The following is a 22,068-nucleotide window of genomic DNA, read 5'->3' as shown; positions in this document are numbered from 1 at the left end:
CCTCCCCCTCCTACTAGGTCACATCCCAGGCCACCTCTGGTCACATGCCTCCCATCTGACCTTAGGAGGGTCCCAGACCTGAGGTCACATCCAGATCCAGTGTGGCCACACCTTTTCCCCACCTGGCCACACCTCTTCCTGTCCCTGGACTAGATAAGTCCTGGCCCAGAGGTGGGTCACCCCTCTTCCTCCCTCTCCCCTTTCCTTTTTCAGCCATGCTTCTCCACCATGCTTGGGGGTGGGGGGAACAGCAGTTCAGGCAAATTAACTTCTTTTCCTTCCTGAATAGTGCGTGGTATTCTCTTCATCAGCTACCCAATAAAACCTAGAATTTCCTAACCACCCTTTTTCTGTGAACCAAACTGCCTTGAGACATCAAGCGAGATTTTTCACCAATATCATTGCTGGCCTTCACATCCATGTCCACACCACTTCTCTACTCTGGTGAGTGAAACTACTCTCTACGGTTCTCTGTTGCTCAGTCTATCCAGATGTGGCACCACACCAGAGAGCTCCTACTGCCTTTAGCTGCTGAAAGGCCGGTCACCTCCAAAGCTGAGGACGCTTGGTTTTGGGGGCTTGGCCATTTCTCTCTAGAGAGCTCTGGGAGAAGTCGGGATGCCGCTTCTGCCTGGTCAGCCTTCCTTCACTCACCAGACTGATTCTACATTTAATGGAGTGCTGCAAGTCAATTTTTCTGCCATTCTCAGTTTTAAACAGTTTTTGCCACTGCAATGGTAAATGGTCAGAAGTCTGTTTACTTTCAATCTCTCTTTGCTCTCTCTCTCTCTCTGCCAATCATGTCTAACTTTCCCTATCTCTCTCTTTCTCTTTTGTACAACATTTTGGCTTGTGCCCTGAAGAGTACGATGCAGGCTGGGTCCCAGAAACCCCTCTAGATTCCCTCTCAAAGACTAGCCATTCTAGGTTTAAAAATTGTCAGAGTTTCCATTTGTTCAGGTTTCCGTCAATGCCTCATGAAACTTCTCCAGACTTCGTCCAAGAGACTTGCCTCCTCCAGACTTCATCTAAGTACTCAACACCCAAGTGACAGCTGCTGCCTGCTGCCTTCTCCCAGAGGGGACCACATCTCAGCCTTTACCCCTACTGTCAATGCTCCTTGCAAGCAGGAAGTAGCCAGAGAGAATCTTCGCCCTTTTTCATAATTATCAAAAGGCTGGAATGTAAAGTCCATTCCTGCACGGCGAACAGACCTCGCCCAGTACTTGTGTTACCTAGGCAACTGGGGCACCTGGAAGAGGTCACATCTGCATCTACTGAGGTCACATCTTAATCTGATGTGGCCACACCTTTCTCCCACCTGGTCCCACCTCTTACCTGGTCCCACTTCCCTTTACCTGGACACACCTTCCCTCCCTCCCCCCTCCCCCTCTACCCTATATAAGGTCTAACCCAGGGCCAGACGCTCTCTTTTGCCAGCCGCGTGGAATGCCAACCTTGCCTGGTCCCAGCAGGTCTACTGAATAAACGTACCCCTTACCTGAATACAACGTATGTGGTGCAGTTCTTACTCAGCTACCTCTTCTTAAAAAACCTAACAGATAGATCCTTGAAGGGGACACACATAAAAGTTCTCTTTCATTTGTCATGTCTGGGCCTAAGTTTCTTCCCTCAAAAGACTACATTAAGGCTGGGTATAGGTGGCCCACACTTATAATCCTAGCTACTCAGGAACTGAGATCTGAGGATTGAGGTTTGAAGCAGTCTGGGCAGATCAATCTATGAGGATATTACTTTTAATTAGCAAGCAATGGAGGTGTGGTACAAGTGGTAAAATGACAGTCTTGAGCTCAAGCTGTAGTACCAAACCTAAGGAAGGGAAAAGGGAAAGACTACATTAAGTCACCTCTGGAGCAGCCAAGAGTCCTCAATACTGTGGTGGAGTCCTGGAGTCCTGGCCTTTTCCCATTCAGGAGCTAAGGTTCGCCTTGTGTTAGCATGATTATAGGTACCCTTTCAGACTTTCTGATTAAAAAAAAAAACACTGATGAAAAATGCCATGCCCTAGAAAATGGGGACCAGCAGAAATTTTGTAATGGAAAGAACTCTGTAGAAAATTCCAATAGCATCAGCTGACCTGACAGCTGATATAGTATATAGAGCAAAGTACAAGATCCTAAATTTTACCCTTGTTCTGCACTGTAACTAGATGTATGAACATTCTGTTCACACAAAGCAGAAAGACATTGACATGACTCTAAAATGCTGTTTCTTTCAGACACATAAGTAGTGTCTAAGTCCCTGCCTTGTCCACCATAGCTTTACCACCTTCACTGGCTAGATTGTAGCAAGGTGTCCTTAGGATCCTGCTGTAACCTCCTAGTAGTATTATCCTTGTATGGTCAGTGCTCAATGGTGATTAACAGGTAGAATAAAATTATTTTCTCTGTGAGTGTCTGTGTGGATACACACTGGGCCGTGATATAAGCCATATTTATCTCTGTGGGTCATAATAAAAAAGACCTGAAAAACCACTGTTGTATGGGCAACAAAAATGTAGGAAGCAATTTTTTTCAGACTCACTTCTTTGTCACAAGACAAACCACCTTAGGAGGCCTGTGTTTGAGACTTTTGTTCAATTTATATTTACATCGGCAAAGGCAAAAATAGTAATTCATGCTACTTTGTTAAAGATGGTAAGGAAGACTATTCAAGAGCAGAGCATTGAGAGAGATGTAGGAACTTCTGTGCTGGGATCTTGCAGTGCAGAGGAGGCTCCACTGAGAATCAAACATGGACAAGTAGAAATCTGTAGCCATGGAGCACAGTGGGGTCAGTGGATAGAAAATCCTGGGAGGAAACATTCAGGGGAGAGGGGAATTCTGGGTGAACGGATTTGACACTGTTTGACAGTGATACTGAGCTTAGGGATAAGGAATTTGTTTCTATATTTAGAGTGAACTTTTGTCAAACTGTTCTCAATGAACAAAATCACATAGACTCAACATAAAGCCCAAGGTCAAGGTTAGGTCAAGTTTAATAGAACATATTAAGTGAATCACAGAATATAGACAATTCCATTCTGGAAGGTGATTTGGAATTGTTTGTACTGCTGAAAATATCTCATTTAGTCAAACCTTCTATATTATATGGGTAACAAAATGACTGTAGTCCTTAAGACGTGATTACTTTGTTACTAGCTCTAGGTCTCATGGCTAGTGTGGTAATCAGCTCATGCTGCTATAATAAATTACAAGAATCTGGGTGGCTTATGAACTACACAACGATTTACTTTTTCTCATTTGTGGAAGCGGCAAGTCTTGAGCCTAAGGTGCTGGCATAGCGAGGTATAGTGAGAGTTCTGGTGGAGGTTGCAGACTTTCTGGTTATATTATCTTACATGCAGGGAAGCTGCACTTTCATGACCTCATCTAATCCTAATGCTCTCCCAAGTCCCAAAGTTCCCCTCCCTTCTAACACCTTCACTCTGGGGATAGAATTTCAGTCTAGAATGGAGTGTGAAGAGGTTGGGTACAAAACATTCAGTTCCAAACAGGTAGAAACTCGAAGTTCTTGGTTCACGATTAAAAGCAGGGCTTCTAACTATACTCGCTGGATAACCAACCCAGTATTTTCACTTACTAAAGATGCAGAATATTTAAGATCCTTCATAAATCTGTATAAAGTGGTCTATGGTTCAGTCAATGAATTACTTCTTTGAAGCAGCTTAAGAGAAATATAAGGACTACCCCCATATGGTGACTGAAACATGTCTTCTGCTTAAGGTGAACCAATATGGGGGGTGGGCTGGCGGAGGGGGGGACTACACAGGGGGCTATGGGGTAGGCAGGACCACTGGAAACTTAGGAAGCACTTTGGAGCTTTCTGTGTTGTACCTGTTGGGCGAGGGAGGTGTGGAGCAGCTCACTTCAGGATCAAGCTCACTTGATAAACGGAGTAAACAATACTATGTAACTATGTGAATTGCTTTGTCTTGCTGTACAGCTTTGTCGTCAGCCCATGCTGTAATGACTAAAGAAAAGGAAATGCCAATCAAGTGTAACACCTGAGACCCCCTCACCCATGCAATGCCTCAGCTCCTCTGGCAGAAGATGTATATATATATATATATATATATACACATATATATGTATATATATACGTATATACACACATATATGTATACACATATATACACATATATGTATACACACATATATACACATATACATATATGTATATATGCTCAAAGCTGCACGTGGAGCTCAGGTAAAAAGTAGATGGCTTTCAGAGTGTATCCTGTTCCCAAGGCCAATATTTACATTATGGACTCACTGCCACCTTGGGTACACTTAACTTTATCAGGCGCCGGTGTATGCCATGGCATCTTCCGGACTTGAGGACTTTGATGGAAAACTGGGGCCAGGAGAAATGCTTTGGATAAAATGCTTTGTGCTGCTGAGAATGCACTCCCCCCGCCCCCCTCGCTTATGCTAAAGGCATGAGCCGGGCTGACCCACTTGGAGCCTGGCTTTCCCTGGCCTGCAGGATCCTATGAGAACCCCAAGAGTGAGCGGCCGCCGACCACGCGGGCAACACACGGTGCCACCCCGGGAGGCGGGTCCTCGTTCCGCAGCAGAGACAAAAATGGAAGAGCCTTCCCGAAGGAAAGCAGGCCTTGGGCTGGGCTGGGGCGGCCTGATTTTTTTTTTTTTTTCCTGTGAGTGTGTGGGGGAGGGCGTGAAAAAAGACCGGGTGAAGGCGCAGCTTTGGGAAGCCCGATTCATTCAAACCCCGAGGACAGCAAACCCCGCCTTCCCCACGCCGCCGAGCGCTCAATCGCCGCGCGCTCGGGGTGGGAGCTCGCCCCGCGGGGAGCGGCTTGGAGCAGAGGAGGCGGCCGCAGAGGTGGCTTGGGCGGCGGATAGGCCCAGACAAACAACACCCATTCCCCCTCCTCCGCGCTCAGTTCAACTCCCATTCGGCCCCGGCCACGCCCTGCAGCCGCCGCCCCCTCGGGCAGCTTTCCGTTCAGCAGCCTGGCCACGGCCGGGGGCGGGAGGAGGGCGGTGCCTCCTCCAGGCCCACCGCGGCCTCCAGAAACTACAAGGTCCGAAAGACTTTGCGGCTAGGCCCGCCCCTTTTCTCCCACCACTCAGCGCGCGTCAGCAGGAGCTCAGCCAATAGAGGACGAGCCAAGGAAAAAGGGCGCCCGGGTCCGGATGCGCCTGAGGAAAGCCATGCTCGCGGCGCGGGGGCAGCGGGCCGTCCACTCGGCGCGCGGAGCTGTCGGCGTTCCGCGCGCCCTTACACCCACCCCTTCTGCTTCCCTCAAGCGAGAGCTCCACTTTTGTCTTTAGTGGCCACTCGGAGGGATGCGGGAGCCGGGTTTTGAGTGGAGGGCGCTGGGAAATGAGTAGGGGGCGGGATATCCTGAGACAACAAGTTTGGCTGTATGAAGGGCCTGCCGGCGGCGCGCCTGAGCTAGGACGCCGAAGGAAGGAGCGCCGGAGACGCCGAGGGAGGACGAGAAACGCGGTCGAGAGCACAACCCCGGGAAAGGGGGTGGAGAGGGGCGGCCCCGGCGCCCCGGCCCCCCGGCAGGTCGGCGGCCAATCCGCTGGGGGAAGGGGTGGAGAGTCGGCGGCTCCGGCGGAGAGAGGCCGAGGGGGGTGGGGAGTCGGCCGGGCTCGCGCCGCCCTGGCCCCGCCCCCGGCCCGCGCCGCCGCCCGCGCCGCGCGCCGCCGCTGTCAATCAAGGGCGAGTCAGCCGGGCTCGGGCGGAGAGAGGAGCTGCTACGCCACAGCCCAGCGGCGGCCATTCGCGGAAAAAGAGGCAGAGCCTGTGCCAGCTACAGCCTCCTCCGAGCCACCGCGGGCGGGCGGGCGGGCAGGCGGGCGGGACCGGCCTCTCCTCCCGCCTCGCCCCCACCCCCACCCACCTCTATCCCAGTGTCTCTGTCGGAGGGTTTGTCCTGTTAATGCGGGATGAGCGGTACGTATTCTCCACCCCCCTCGGTCTCCTTCGCCGCCTCCTTCCCTCCCTCCTTCCCTCCCTCCCCAGACCCTGCTCGGTTCTCCCCCTCCCCTGGGGCCGCTGCGATGCTTTACGGGGAGGAGGAGAGGGAGGGAGGGAATGAGGAGGGGGGGGGAGGGAAGGAGGCTTGTGTTTTGTCTTCACGTCGGAGCGGGAACAACCTCCTTCTGGGTGTTGCTCTGGAGCCGATGGGTCGGGTTTCAAACCACGTTTTGTGATCTTCCCCCTCTTCCCGTCCTTCTCCCCCACCCCCTGCCGGTGTGCACGGATCGCGGGTTTATGGAGATTAATGTTCGAGGGGGGGGGAGGAGGAGAGTGAGGGGGAGGGAAGGACGAATAATAATAATAATCCTGGTAACCTGTTGTCGTGTGTGTTGGTGGGGGGTTTGTTGCAGATCAGAAGAAGGAGGAGGAGGAGGAGGCGGCGGCCGCGGCGATGGCTACAGAAGGAGGGAAAACCTCTGAGCCAGAGAATAACAATAAAAAACCTAAAACCTCAGGCTCCCAGGTAAAAGAAAACATAAAAAAATTCAACCCAAAACATAAGAGGGAGAGAAAGAGAGGGAGTTATGTCCTTTAAAACCCCAGAAGTAAAGAGCAATAAAAATGTTTATCCACGCAAAGCATCCTTTTATGCGTGAGGAACTTAAAATTGTACATTCCTGAAGATTGCACATAGCTGAGTGTATAATGTTGTTTAAAATTACATCAGGTACTTAGACTGTAAAAAAATTGTGTATTTTACCAAGGGCATTTTGAGTTGAGGAGAGTAACACTTTTAACAAAGTTTGTTAGACATTTTCTTTTATTTAAACTTTACATGACAGATTTGCCTCCTTACTCATGTAGCTCTTACCTGCTTTTGTTTATGTTTCTTTAAAAAAAATTCTGCTGCTTCTGAGTAAGTTCTCATGTGTAGAGCTGTCAAAAGAAATAAATAACCCCTTCCAACTATTGGTTTCCACTAAATCCACCCACTTTTTTCCCCCCCCTCTCCTTTACAATCCCATCTTGGGTAGGACTCTCAGCCCTCTCCTCTGGCTTTACTGGCAGCTACTTGCAGCAAAATAGGGACTCCTGGTGAAAATCAAGCAACTGGACAACAACAGATTATTATAGATCCAAGCCAAGGATTGGTACAGCTTCAAAACCAACCACAACAGCTAGAACTGGTAACAACACAACTTGCTGGAAACGCTTGGCAACTTGTTGCCTCAACTCCTCCTGCTTCAAAAGAAAATAACGTTTCTCAACCAGCTTCTAGTACTTCTAGTTCTTCCAGCAGTAATAACGGGAGTGCATCTCCTACAAAAACTAAATCAGGTAATTCTTCCACCCCAGGTCAATTTCAAGTCATACAAGTACAAAATCCAAGTGGTAGTGTACAGTATCAAGTGATTCCACAACTTCAGACAGTAGAAGGTCAGCAAATTCAAATCAACCCAACTAGTAGCTCATCTCTACAGGACTTGCAGGGTCAAATTCAGCTAATTTCTGCAGGTAATAATCAAGCTATACTCACGGCTGCTAACAGGACAGCTTCTGGGAATATTCTTACTCAAAACCTGGCAAATCAGACAGTTCCAGTCCAAATTAGACCTGGTGTTTCAATACCACTGCAATTACAGACCCTTCCAGGTACTCAGGCTCAAGTTGTAACAACTCTACCAATTAACATTGGAGGAGTGACTTTAGCTTTGCCAGTCATAAACAACGTGACTACTGGAGGAGGGACTGGACAAGTTGGCCAGCCTGCTACTACTACTGATAGTGGGACTTCCAATGGGAATCAGTTAGTTTCCACACCCACAACTACCACTGCTTCAACTAGTACTATGCCGGAATCTCCCTCTTCCTCCACTACCTGCACAACCACTGCTTCTACATCTCTAACTAGCAGTGACACATTAGTGAGCTCAGCAGATACGGGCCAGTATGCAAGCACATCAGCCAGTAGTTCTGAACGCACCATTGAAGAATCGCAAACACCTGCTGCTACCGAGTCTGAAGCCCAGAGCTCCAGCCAGCTTCAGCCCAATGGGATACAGAATGCACAGGATCAGTCAAATTCTCTGCAGCAAGTGCAGATTGTAGGCCAGCCTATCCTACAACAGATCCAGATCCAACAGCCTCAGCAACAGATTATTCAGGCTATTCCACCACAGTCATTTCAACTCCAGTCAGGGCAGACTATTCAGACCATCCAGCAGCAGCCTTTGCAGAATGTTCAACTTCAAGCAGTAAATCCGACTCAGGTGCTTATCAGGGCTCCAACTTTAACACCTTCAGGGCAAATCAGTTGGCAAACTGTACAGGTTCAGAATATTCAGAGTCTTTCAAATTTGCAAGTTCAGAATGCTGGGTTATCCCAACAGTTAACCATCACCCCAGTGTCTTCAAGTGGTGGCACAACTCTTGCTCAGATTGCTCCTGTGGCTGTTGCTGGTGCCCCAATAACTTTGAATACTGCCCAGCTTGCATCAGTGCCTAACCTTCAAACAGTGAGCGTTGCCAACCTGGGTGCTGCAGGCGTTCAAGTGCAGGGAGTTCCAGTAACAATCACTAGTGTTGCAGGTAAGTTACATCTTTTTCTTTTTAAAGTACTTTTAAAATAGTTGCTAGTAAGGAACCATTGTTGCGTTGATAAACATCTCTGAAGTAAATGGTAATCATAAGGAATCAGAGCCAAACAGGATTATTCTGCCCATAACCTTAATAATTATTAGCGCGACCTGTTTACTTTTGTATTTTTTAGTACTCTGTTTTATGTGTGAAATTTGTAAGTTAAGAATTCTAATAGAACAAATTTTCCTGACTAAAACCATAATTGTCTTCTGTAATTTATAGATCATATTTGAGTACACTTGAACTCTTCAGAAATAACACTAGTTAAAATGATGTTTATCTCTTGTGGAAGGAAAGCAGGTTTAAATTTAATTGGTATATAGTTGTGAGCTCATGAAAATAGTCATTCTGCGTAATAAGGTTGGCCTTTTGAAAATTGGAAGTTATTTATGGTGCCTCAGCATCTTGTCTCTCATGCTTTTTTATTATATGGAGTTGTTTTAGACTATATACTGTTACAGTTGAGAGAGAAATTTAAGTTTACAGTTGCTCCATTAACTTTTATATCTAGTTTCCTGTACAATCAGGATTTGTTCTGGTTTATGAGTCAATAGTCCTTCACTTAGAAAATTTTATTTAAGTAAATCTTATGGATGTTATGGTATTCATAGATGTTTCATGTGAGGTTGGTAGACAGCAAACATGTAGACAGTAAAATGTCGCAAATTTGAACTAATTGTAGGCAGGATATTTTTAAACCAATTATAAAAGCAATTGTTATGCAAATAAATAGATAATTGAAAAACTAGTCATATTAAGTAGTTTAATCTTTGGGGTACCAGTCTTATTGTACTAACAATGCCTTTTGTTTTCTAGTAATTACATTCTTTACATTGATTGTGATTTGGTGAAAACTTTGTTGTCGTTTTAGTGCCTTTGATAGTTTCAGACCTTGTTAATTAAATATTTCTATTTTGGTAATATGAGATAAATACACTTGTCACTTTTGGATGACCTTGAAGTAAGTTGCAGAAAAATCACACTAGGGCTCTTTTATAAGTAAAATTTACATGTAAAATTGGAAATTGCTATCAAGAGCCTACTGATTGAGAACCTAGTTTATAATTTTGATCTAGATATTTGCTATCTAGAGATTAAGCACTATGCAGTAGAATTTTGTGTGACATTTGAAATGTTATTTCTCTTCTATCCAGTGCATTTGAATGGCTGTTAAGCAGTTACTTTTGTTTAATTTTAAGTAGTGGCCGATAGCTAGATTGACAGTATAAGAAATCTAGCCAGTATTTTGAATCTGTGACTTTTCCTCCTGAAACTAATATGGCACTCTAGGTTAGTTTTATAATCCTTAACTTGTCTTCCTATTCTCCTTCTGAACATTAACTGGAGTAGTTCAGAAACGTGTCTGATTTTAGTGGATTGAATGACAGTTTAAAGCAGAAGTTATTTGACCATTTTAGCTTGACTGTTAAGCATTCATTAGTGAACTATGGTTAAGAGTATTGAACAATAATAATTTAAGTTAAAAATTGTCAATTCTTATGTTCTCTAATATCTGTTAGAATCTAGAGCTTTCCTCTTAATAGTTGAGGATAAGCCACTGTTCTACTGATCTCCCAGCTCAGATTCACTTGAATGGTATGGTCTGGAACTATAGCTTTTGGGATGCAGAGTCAAGAGATTTGCCTGTCAGGTTTTGCAGATCATTCTAAAGCTCCGTAAAGTTGGGAATCAAGGGTCTAATAATCATCAGTGAACGTGAAGGTAGAATATGGAAGCTAGTAGGGGCTAAGTTGGTTCACATTCCTTAGAAAAAGAATTTTGCTCATTAATACAAATATATGTTGAAAGGGTTACTGGGTGCTTAGTCCTCTCACTGTGTTATTCCTTTAATGGTAAATTTTTTACGTAATGAATGTACATGCTATAGGAGCTCCACTTAAGTATCTGAGGACAATTGAACTTTACATAGATTGTGTTTTCTGAAACCCAAAGATTTTAAGTTTTGTTTATGTTGTAGAGCTAATGTTCTAACCATTTCAACTACTAAAAAATACATATATTACAAAAAAATACAGATGCCTTTTAAAAACCAAAGAAATTAACTCTGATTTCTGTAAGTCAGTATTTAATCAGCAGTTTAAGTCAGTAATTAATCGAAGCCTAGTTTGTGGATCTTATGCTACTATTATTTTAGCTTAGCAGGGGTTTTACAGGGTGATGGAAAAAATAGCAGATTGGGATTAATGCCCTGGTATAATGAATGGAGCTAATGAAATTGCTCTTACCATTTGTTTCTTCTGGCTTTATGTTTTAAAGACATTGCAAGTAGAATACCAAATATTTGATGGTCTTCAGATAATTAGGCTGGAAGTTCAGACCTATTTATGCCAGCTACCAGCACCCCACTTGTTTTTTGTTTTGTTTTGGTGCCTGTCTTGGGGCTTGGGCTTGGACTTGGCTTGGGTGCTGTCTCTGGCCTTTACTAACTCAAGGCTAGTACTATACCACTGAGCCACACAACTCCACTTGTGGCTTTTTAACCAATTGGAGATAAGAGTCTCACAGACTTTCTTGCCTGGCTGGCTTTGATTCTGGATAGGTAGGATTATAGGCAGAAGCTACCAGCCCTTGGCACAACCCCTTCTCCCCCCCCCCCTTTTTTTTTTTATTGAGATAGGGTCTCTTTGTGTAGCCCAGGCCATTCTATAACTCAGAATCCTCCTGCCTCAGCCTGAGTGCTAGGGATACAGGCATACACCACCATTCTCAAATTTCCTTCGTTTTTGTTTGTTTGTTTGTTTTGTTTTTTGTTTTTTCTCCGTCCCTCAGCTCTTTGGCTCAAGGCTAGACTCTACCACTTGAGCCATAGCACCACTTCCGGTTTTCTGAGTGGTTTATTAGAGATAAGAGTCTCAGGGCCTTTTCTGCCCAGGCTGGCTTTGGACTGCAAACCTCAGATCTCAGCCTCCTGAGCTAGGATTACAGGCATGAGCCACTGCTGCCCAGCAGTTTTCTTTGTTTTTAAGTACTTCTTTGGTAATTTCATATTTTCCTTTTAGGAGAATGGTATTTAATTTGTAGAAATAAATTAAACCTAATACATTAATAAATTGTTTTACCTGTCGGTTATGAGCCTTGAACTCTCAGGGCCTGGGCACTGTCCCTAGCTCTTTTGCTCAAGACTAGCACTGTACTACTTTGAGCTGCAGCATCTGGTTTGTGAGTGGTTAACTGGAGATAGTCTCATGTTGACTTTTTTTCTGCCCTGGCTGGCTTTGAATTGCAATCCTTACATCTCAGCCTCCTGGGTCGCTAGGATTACAGGCGTGGGCAACTAGTACCTCACTTGTTTTTAAAGGTATATATTTTATTCTAATGGACACATATTTGTACATGTTTATACATATAAGATACGGTGTGACATGTTAACACATGTATGCATTGTGTAATGACCACATCAGGGTAGTTGACATATCTGTTACCTCAGACACAGCTTTTTGTGTGTGTGTAGGGACCATTCAAAATACTCTGTACTAGGTATTTTGTAATACTCAATTGTTGTTAACTATAGTTAATGTACTGTGATGTAGACTATTAGATAGTATGCCTTCTGTCCACCTCCTCCTGTGCCCTGAACCATTGTACCTGTTTATAATTTTTTCCTCATTTTTTCCTAGTCTTGGTAGTCTCTGTATTATTTGTTTTTCCTGCAATAAATTTTTAGCTTTCACATACTAGAACATGTTCATGACAAGTATTACCAAGGTTTGAAAAAAAAAATCTTTAATTGCCTATGACAGACTAACAGCTAGTTCAAAGAAAGGGGTTAAATTTTTCTACCATCCCTCCCATTTCACTCTTCAGAAGGTAGGGGATATCTGAATGATTTAGACAGATACAGGAAAAAAAATCTTGTAAGTCAAATGAAATTTAAAGCTAGGGAACTTCATACTAGTTTTATGAAATGAGAACTGCTTTTGTCTTAGTAATGTATTCAGCAAAATGTGTTTCTGTGCTTTGGCGTTATTTGAAAATCTAAATAAATCTCCAGGTCTAGTTAGGGTAATACTAGGAATTAAATACATATCCTTTATACTTTTTTGTTTCCTTATTGGGATTCAGTTTGAAGGAAAGTAGGAACACTTAGCATGAAGACAGCAACCGTTTCTGCCTTAAGAACCTCCTTTATTTTAACTAAGTGAAGACAGTGAAAATTTTGCCATTATTTTCACTGTGTCTTCTTGTTACCAAGCATCCCTGCATAAAGTGAATTTCATGAGTTATGGTCATTAAAGAATTGAGAACATTTAGGGACTATTGCTATCTAAATCTGTAATTCACTTGGGAGTGACTAGTAATTTGAATTATCACATTATAGTTCTTTTGCTTCATGAATTTCTTTGTCAATTTCAATGTTTTATATACTAGTTTTCCCACATAGGAAATTTAGACTTAATAAGATACTGCTGATTGTTTTAAGAAATTTAAATTTCCAAAGTATGAGACCCTGAGTTCAAATCGCAACATTGCAAAAATAAGTAAATCCAAAGTTAGTCTAAGGAGGGGCATATATATATATATATATATATATATATATATGGTGTGTGTGTGTGTGTATATATATATATATATATATGGTATGTGTGATCATTACAAAAAGAAATTAAAAGCCTACCCAAATTCGTGAAAAAGAATTTGGGTTTCTCACCTAATTCTTCTACTCTCTTACCTAATTCTTACATTGAGAAACCTAGAGATATAGTGTGATTAGTTAGAAGGTATAGTTCTTTATTTCTGGTAAAAATGAGGACCAGTGAACATAACTGAAATTTATATTTAATTTGAAACCTAATTTGATCTAATAGAATTAATCTCTTATAGTTAGCTTTCTTTTTTCTAAAAATAGAAAATCAATATGAGGTTTAATACGGATACTGTTTTCCATGGCCTTATACATTGTATTGGTTTGGAATTACCTAGTAGGCATCTTAAAGATCATATTTTTTAAAGTTTATGTACTTATACACATAGAACTACACTTGTGGATGATTATTTCTTTTTCAAATAAGTCAGCTTTACTCCTGTAATTTTATTTCTCTAAAATATTCAAATATGTTACAGATTGGACTTAATTATAAGGAATTTATATCTTATACACTGTATAAATGATTTAGGTTCTGAATTACCAAGTTATTTTAATTACTTTTTTCCTATGGAAGACAAAAAGTGCTCAATATAGAGCCACATTAATTTTTAAAGTGGGCGTCTTTTTTAAAGGATAAAGGAGCAGGGAAACATAGTTTTAATGAATGGTGTGCTTTTTAGTTTATTTATTTATTTCTGAGACATAGTCTTGGTGTGTATTTAGTCTTGCTATGTATGTGGTCCTGTCCCCACTGTCCTCAAACTCCTATGTAGCCCAAGCTGTGACCTTAAACTTGTAGAATTTGATGGCTTTTCAAATTCTAATACTAAAAGAGTATTAGGTCAAGCATAAAAATAGGTTGAGGGGAAGAAAAGGAAGTTTGAGGAGGAAGGAAAATAGGGAAAGGCGGCATATGTAGATCTTACAGAAATAACACAGATTTATAAAATGATAACATTTTAGTTGGGAAGGATCTTCGTATTATGGGTTACAGTTGTGACCTTTTGAAATTGCTGCTGACGTCTCTTTATAAAGGTATTTTAGTGTTTTAAATGAAAGCAGAAATGTGGATCCGATTTTCAAGTGTCTTTTTAATTACTTGGAGATAACACATTAAGGATGGATAGTATAGAAGGTACACTTGGCCTGCTAACAGACTGTATATATCAGGTGTGTGCTCTTCTGATCCAAGATGGTCATAATACATACATTTACTACTTAGTGAATAGAAAAGTATGTCCAAGGAAACCTGTTGAAACAAATTGCTTATGTAAGTATGAGGCTAGATGAAGGTTTAATGAAATTGTACTTGGGAACGCAAGTTAAAATTAATTCAGGTTCTACTTTCAATTCTCATTCTTTAGCCCTGTTTCTGAAAAAAATAAAATAAAAATAAAAAATTGATGCCCAGAAAAGTTGAATGACTTGTATTTTGTGGCAATTTGAGGGCTATAATCTTGACTTCTGTCTGATTTTCTTTCTCCACCATATTTTGGGGTTTGTGACCCAAGTCTTTTGTTAGCAAAGTGAAAAAACAATAATAGTCACTTTTTTTTTTGGTGGTACTGGGAATTGAACTTGACTTTGCACTTGCTAGGCAAGGCACTCTACCACTGATCCACACCTATAGCCCATACTTTGCTTTTAGCACTATTTTTCTTTTTAGGATACATAATTTTACAAAATGAAGGGCAAGAAAACAGCTGGCATATGTGTGTGTACCAGTTCTGGAGCTTGAACTGAGGGGCAGAGTCATGGCACCCAACTTACACAACAGTTTTTAAAAACAACTAATGCTGGGCTGGGAATGTGGCTTAGTGGTAGAGTGCTTGCCCAGTATGCATGAAGCCTTGGGTTTGATTCCTCAGTGCCATGTAAATAGAAAAGGCTAGAAGTGGTATTGTGGCTCATGCAGTAGAGTGCTAGCCTTGAGCAAAAAAAATAGAAGCTCAAGGACAATGCCTAGGTCCTGAGTTTAAGCCCCAGGACTGGCAAAACAAGACAAAACAGAAACAATTGATGCTAACACTGGACTGACAGATTGGTTTTCTATATCAACTCAATTGTGTAATGTGTGCATGAGAATTACATATTTTTCTTTTGGACTTATTTATTTATACCATACTTGGTCAATGCGGTGGACTTACTGAAAGTGGGAGAGCCATGACTGAATATCTTCTCTAATTTCAATTCTGTTATTGTTCATAGTGCATAAGAGGCTACAAGGATAAAGCCATTCACAGATATAGACTAATTTTTTTGTTGTTTCATGAAACATTAAAAGTATAGGTGAGGGCTGGGAAGGTGGCCAGTGGTAGAGTGCTTGCTTTGCATGCATGAGGCCCTGAGTTAGATTCCTCAGCACCATATAAGCAGCAAAAGCTGGAAGTGGCTCTGTGGCTCAAGTGGTAGAGCACTAGTCTTGAGCTGAAGAGCTGAGGGACAGAGTTCAGGCCCCACACCAACCAAAAAAAAAAAAAGTGTAGGTGATTTCAAGAATTGAAATATTGACTGTGCAGACAAGGTTTCCTTGCTCTAACAATATGAGCTACTCAGAAGATTATGACCAAAAGTGTTAATAGAAGAGGTAAATTAAAACTAGTATAGCTGTTTGGAGAACTCTACATTAAGCTTAGTTCTTAAAATACTTATGTGGGAGATATGAGGAGGAATCTAGGATTAAGAATGAAAAAAAACCCTGTATGACATTTTAAGAATAATGTCAGGAAAACAAACTGTTGTCAGGTTTAAAAATTACTTTAAACATTTGTGGGTAAGGACAGGAAGGGAAAGCGAAGAGGAGAGGGGTGACAGTGTCCAAAAAGAAATGTACTCATTATCTGACTTATGAAATGGTAATCCCTCGGTATAACTTAATAATAATAATATTACATTTAAAAATAAAAATTATTTTAAACAACTTGAAAGCTTTAAATCAAAGAGAGAGACTCACTGAGTAAAATTATGCCAGAGAAGGTATGAAAAGGCAGAACTTTTCCTTCCTGCTTCTGTTCTGCAAGAAAAATGTAGTTCTGACTGATGACTAGTACTATAACTTTCTGAGATAAGTTGTTCAAGCTAAATGGGAAGGTAGTGTACATTTAGGGGTATTTTTGGAAGTATGATGATATGGATGATTGTCATCTTTGATCAGATGGAACTTCATTTCAGATATAGTTTTAGGTTAGTATCATTAACTTCAAAATTACACATCATAGTGCTAGATGTGTGGCTTGAGTGGTAGATCACCAGCCAAGCAAGCATCTAGTGATCTCAAGATCCTGAGTTCAAAACCCAACATAGTTAAAACAACAACAACAAAAAGTAAAATTATGAAACATAAGAACAAAGGCCAGAAAGTTGAGCATCGGTAAACATCTCACTTTTTCAAAACATCTTAAACTATAGACAGATCATCTGTATAGCTATCCTTAAGAGTCCCTGAATTTTTCAAGTTGCTGAGCCTGAGACATTTTTCTTGGATCAAAGTATGGGCACAGTAAGAAACTAGATTTACGTGTTCATTTTTTTTTTTTTTGCCGGTCATGGGGCCTGAACTCAGGGCCTGGGCGCTGTCCCTCAGCTCTTCAGCTCAAGACTAGCGCTCTACCACTGGAGCCACAGCGCCACTTCCAGCTTTTTCTGTTTATGTGGTGCTGAGAAATCGAACCCAGGGCCTCATGCTTGCAAGGCATGAACTCTACCACTGAGCTATCTTCCCAGCCCTTACGTGTTCATTTTTAAAGATTTTTCTGATGAGTGTACCAAGCAAATTATGTCTTGATTTCAGTATTTTTAGTCATGACTTTTTAAAGGCTCTATCTGGTTGCATAATCGATGAAAAGTGTTGACTGTCCACCTCAGTAACAGTCTAGTATTTTGGCATGGGATTTTTATCCTTGATACAGTCCTGTGTATCTTTCCCTCACTTCCTTCCCAACCCCTAATACCAAGCTGAAGGAGAGCTTTTTCTTTTTCTTTTTTTCCCCCTTTTTTTTTTTTAAATTAAAAGCTTAGAAAACTGGGATATTGCTGTAATACAACAGGAAATTGAATAGGCTGGAATGCTGGGAAGGTAAATTCTACAGTTAAGATCCTCTGAGGTGACATACACCTATAGGATTAAAAACAGCTTGCAGTAGGACTTGGGAAAATGGGCTTAATATGAACTGAGAGGAAAACTTTTTTCTGTACATGGTATTTGTCAGACCACTTCTGCAGTATTTTCTACAGTACTGGGTTGCACATTTTATTTGGAATGTCGACAAACTGGCAAGCATAGTAAAGAGGATTCCTGATATGAAATGTGGAAAATCCTTCATACTAGCTATAATCAAAGAGTGGTGTTTCTTGTTTTTGTTTTTGTTTTTGTTTCTTTAACTGAGATTTTTTTCCCCCCAGTCATGAGGCTTGAACTCTGGGTCTGGGCACTGTCCCTCAGTTCTTTAGCTCAAGGCGAGTGCTCTACCACTTGAGAAACAGCGCTACTTCCAGTTTTCTGGTAGGTTTATTGGAGTTTATTGGTGGTTTATAAGAGTCTCATGGACTTTCCTGCCCAGGCTGGCTTTGAAACATGATCCTCAGATCTCAGCCTCCTGAGTAGCTAGGATTACAGGTGTAAGCCATCAGTGCCCGGCTTCTGAGATTTTTTTTCCCCCTGGTCGTGGGGCCTGAACTCTGGGCCTGGGCGCTGTCCCTCAGCTCTTCAGCTCAAGGCTAGTGCTCTACCAATTGAGCCACAGTGCCACTTCTGGCTTTTTCTACCTGCTTATGTGGTATCAAACCCAGGGCCTCATCCGTGCAAGGCAAGCACTCTACTACTGAGCCACCTTCCTAGTTCTGAGATTTTTTTAAACTGATTTTTTTTTTTTTTGGTTTTTGTTTGCCGTGAGAAAACATTATGTACACACAAGAAAAATTTGTGTAATGAATTAATAAAAATTGAATGTCCATCTGTAAGAGATATTATATAGAATTTCTTGTACTATATAGAAGATTTTATTTGAGTTATAATTCTTTTTTTTAGATTGAGTTATAATTCTAAAACTGTAAATATTTAATATGTCGTTCTATACTTCTGTCTAGTTTATAGTCAGAGTACTGTATATAAATATTCTATAAATATTGAACTTATGTGATTGGAAGGATTAAAGATTATACACCTTTTGTCAGAAGCAATATAATTAGTATAAATTCTGAGATGTAATGTATGCAATACTTTAGAAGTTAATGTATTTTTGTTCTCCATTATTTTAAGGCTTCTTTTAGGTTCCATTTTTCTGTTGTTTACGTTTTAATTTGGTGAGTACCAAAGCTTTAGTATTTTAAACATATACTTCAGTGCCCATTGTATCTCATTAACTTTTTAATTACAATTTCATTTATGATAATGATACTTTAGTCTGAACAATGTGATTGCTTTTTCTTGAGTGGAATTAGAGAACAGTGGGACAGTCTAGGATTCTGAGACTGAACTCTGGAAAGCGCTCAAAGCTTTAACTTGCTAATTTACTCTGTGGAATATACAAATCCAGAATGTGGGGATGAGGAGTGTTCATAATATCTAGCACAAAGGTGATTTAAAAAGCATTTAAAATCCAGTATAAAAGCTGGGCGCCTGTGGCTCATGCCTGTAATATTAGCTACTCAGGAGGCTGAGATCTGAGAATCATGGTTCAAAGCCAGCCCAGGCAAGAAAGTCTGTGAGACTCAGTTAACCACCTGAACTGAAAGTGGAGCTGTGGCTCAAGTAGTAGAGTGCTAGCCTTGAGCTGAAGAGCTGAGGGACAGTGCTTAGGCCCAGAGTTCAAGACCCATGACTGACCAAAAAAAAAAAAAAATCCTACATTTTGGGGCAGTAAAACTAGTAGTTAAAGTATAGGAAAGTCCTCTTTGGGGATGATAATAAGGTTAGGGAGGTGGGAAATATGCTTGATTGATCAGAGATGTCACTCAAGAAGTAAGCTAAATTACATTGGTTCTCAGAAACTTAGTAGAACACAGAACTAAAACTTAAAACCTGAGTTTTTACTTAGCTGTTTCATTAATTTGTCCTCGGAAAACTTTATAATTAGAGTTTGGAAAATAGTTATTAATTTCTTCCCTATTTACATAAAGTTGTAAAGATTAGATCAACTAATATGCATAGAAAAACTTTGAATATTTATTTTTTTAAAAACCTGTATATGGAAAGTGATAACTTCATAAAATCTCTGCATAGTAATACCCACTAGGAAAGTATGACATAGTAAAGTGGGAGAAAGTTATTCTACCTATGGATGTTAGTATGAGTTATGTGTCCAAGGTAAATGTGAGGTTTATATAAGAGAAATATCAGAAAGCTTCAGTGAGGGACAACCAAGGATATGGGGGGAGGTATACTACAGTGGCATGTTTCTGTGTAATAAAACTAAGGATCTTTTTGTTCAAGATTCTGACAAATACTCATCCTGCCCTCAAAGGATGCTTTTGTCAGGGAGATGAGGCTTATGTGCATGAAATAATTATATAGCAGCTGTAACTGCATAACAACAGATAATATCAGTGTATTGGAGAATACAAGTAAAGCTTTCTGTGGTAGAGATAGGACTTGAAATAGTCCTCAGTGATTGGTTTGAAAGGTGAACATTTGTGCCTGTGGGAATAGAAGGGTGAAGAGAGGTGTCTTGAGTCAAGTTGTTGAACTTGAAATGGTTTGACAGGGACCAATAGTGGAGAAGCAAAAAGCTCTCACCTGGAAGTTTATAGCTACCACAGAAGTGGTTTTTTTTTGTTTTGTTTTGTTTTGTTTGTTTGTTTTGTGTTCCATAGGGGCATAAAGGTGTCACAGAGCCACAGAGGATTTATTCAGTGAGCAGCATGCCATCCCTACTTAAGCTAGAGAAGTTGTGTGGTTATTTCCTAACATTTTGTTTGAAGAAGAGATTCTACCAAAACAATAAAAATAAATTCAAATAACCTGAATCTATTTTATAAAAAGAGTGAATGGAAATATTGTGATGCAAAAACATTTATTAATATTTCTATAGAATAAAATATAGCTGAGTATGGTGGCCTTGCCTATATGTAATTCCAGCCCGCTGGCAGGAGGCTGAAATTTGAGACTAGCCTGGGTTACATAGAGAGACCTTGTCTCAAAAAAGTGTGAGAAAGTTAGATGGAAATCAGGAACCTAGTTAGAAGGATGTTATTGAAGTATTGGCTATTGCAGTGAAGTACATGGTTGTTAAATATGAAAAACAAGATTATTGACATGAAGGAAATGGTAAAGATTTGAAAAGCCTTGTTCTTTTCCTGTACTATGTGTCAAACATTGTAGTAGGTATGAGAAACTAAAGTGACATATTTTTTACCTTTACAGAATATAAAATCTGTTGCACAAGACACTTTATTTCTTTGTTTCTAAGGAAGTGATTTTACATTTTGGCATCATTGAAATTGGCATACAACTTAAAGACCTTTCATAGCAATTTTTTTCTTATGGTCACTTGTGTCTTAGACTCAATGAAATATAATGTACTATAGTTAATGAGATTACTGTGTGACATTTGGTTTATAAAAACTGTAAGTGAAGTGTCATAGAGGCCCATGGGAAAGAGAAACTAGTTCCATTTTTATGGCTGTAGCTATGTTTCCATGGAGAATATGATAATTGAATTGGAACTTATGGGATGACTGAAAGTCTACCAGGCCAAAAGGAAGAGGAGGACAATTTTCAGTTTGTGATTTCACTTGAGGTCAGAAATTTAATTATTTTATAAACATAAAATTAATATTTGATCAGAAATAATGGCATATCTGTACTGGAACTGTAAATGTCATTTAGGAAGGAACTATATGCTACATATATATTCCCTATATATTTGCTCCTATTTCCATTGAACATTGTTTAGAAAATACATAATCTTGCTACTTAACTAGGAGAAAGTACAAAGTTAGAGAACATGTATGAACTCTCATACTTGTTTTACATACTTCCCAGAACATGGGAAAATGAGATGAAGAGATCCTATAGATTCAAGATACATGCTTCAAGAAATGAAAGTTTGTAATCACATAGGAAAGTGATTGATAAAGTAGAAAAAAGATTTTTGTATCTGATTGTATATTTTGTGTATTTTGGTAGACTGTTTCAGGTGAGAAGCTTAGCAATGAAGGGAGATCTGAGGAGACCTTGGAAGAACGTAAAGATTCCAGTTTGATTCTATTCCCTGGAAGTTATGTAGATGCCTTAAAATGTTGCCAGTCAAAGGGCCCTAGTACAGTTCTGTAAATAATGAGTCCAGTCATCATAGCTTTTTGTTCACAAAAGTAGAGCTGCTTATTACACAGGAATATTAGAAACTGCATAATGATCTGTAGTGTGGTAATTGGTGACTGGTGTGGGGCTAGGGAAGTGTAGAAAACACTTGCTTAGTGTTGTTTTGATTTGCATTTCTTTTATGGCTAGGGAGGTTGAGCATTTCTTCATGTGTCTATTGGCCATCCTTCTTTTCTCTTCAGAGAAGTTTCTCTTTAAGTCTTTAGCCCACTTATTTATTGGGCAGTTGTTTCTTTGAAGATTTGTTGTTGGAGGATTTAATTTTTTGAGTTCCAAGTATATTTTAGATATGAGACCCTTGTCCGTTGTACCCCAGTTAGAATGGCAAAAATCAAGAACTCTAATAACAACAGATTCTGGAGGGGATGTGGACAGAAGGGAACCTTACTGCATTGTTGGTGGGAGTGTAAACTTGTTGGAAAATAGTATGGAGGTTCCTCAAAAGACTCCACATAGAGCTCCCCTATGACCCAGCAATCCCACTTTTGGGCATTTACCCAAATGTTTACAAACAAGACCA

General features: G+C 40.7%; 1 protein-coding gene across 3 annotated transcripts in view; it reads left to right on the top strand.

Annotated features, from left to right (window-relative positions):
- Positions 1-5,223: 5,223 nt before the first annotated feature.
- Sp4 (Sp4 transcription factor) overlaps positions 5,224-22,068 on the top strand; it is a 90,586-nt gene continuing 73,741 nt past the window's right edge. The window contains exons 1-3 of one of the 3 annotated variants that reach the window (XM_013024048.1): positions 5,224-5,565; positions 6,393-6,505; positions 7,017-8,571. In XM_013024048.1, the coding sequence (XP_012879502.1) occupies positions 6,434-6,505; positions 7,017-8,571 (1,627 nt within the window). In that variant the 5' untranslated portion in view covers positions 5,224-5,565; positions 6,393-6,433. Of the gene's footprint in view, positions 5,566-5,714; positions 5,956-6,392; positions 6,506-7,016; positions 8,572-22,068 lie in introns of those variants that run through there. The other 2 variants (XM_013024046.1, XM_013024047.1) reach the window with 2 other exon arrangements.

This window comes from Dipodomys ordii, unplaced genomic scaffold (assembly GCF_000151885.1).
Source record: "Dipodomys ordii isolate 6190 unplaced genomic scaffold, Dord_2.0 Scaffold72, whole genome shotgun sequence".
NCBI lineage: Eukaryota > Metazoa > Chordata > Mammalia > Rodentia > Heteromyidae > Dipodomys > Dipodomys ordii.
This window is presented reverse-complemented; position numbering and strand designations above follow the sequence as displayed.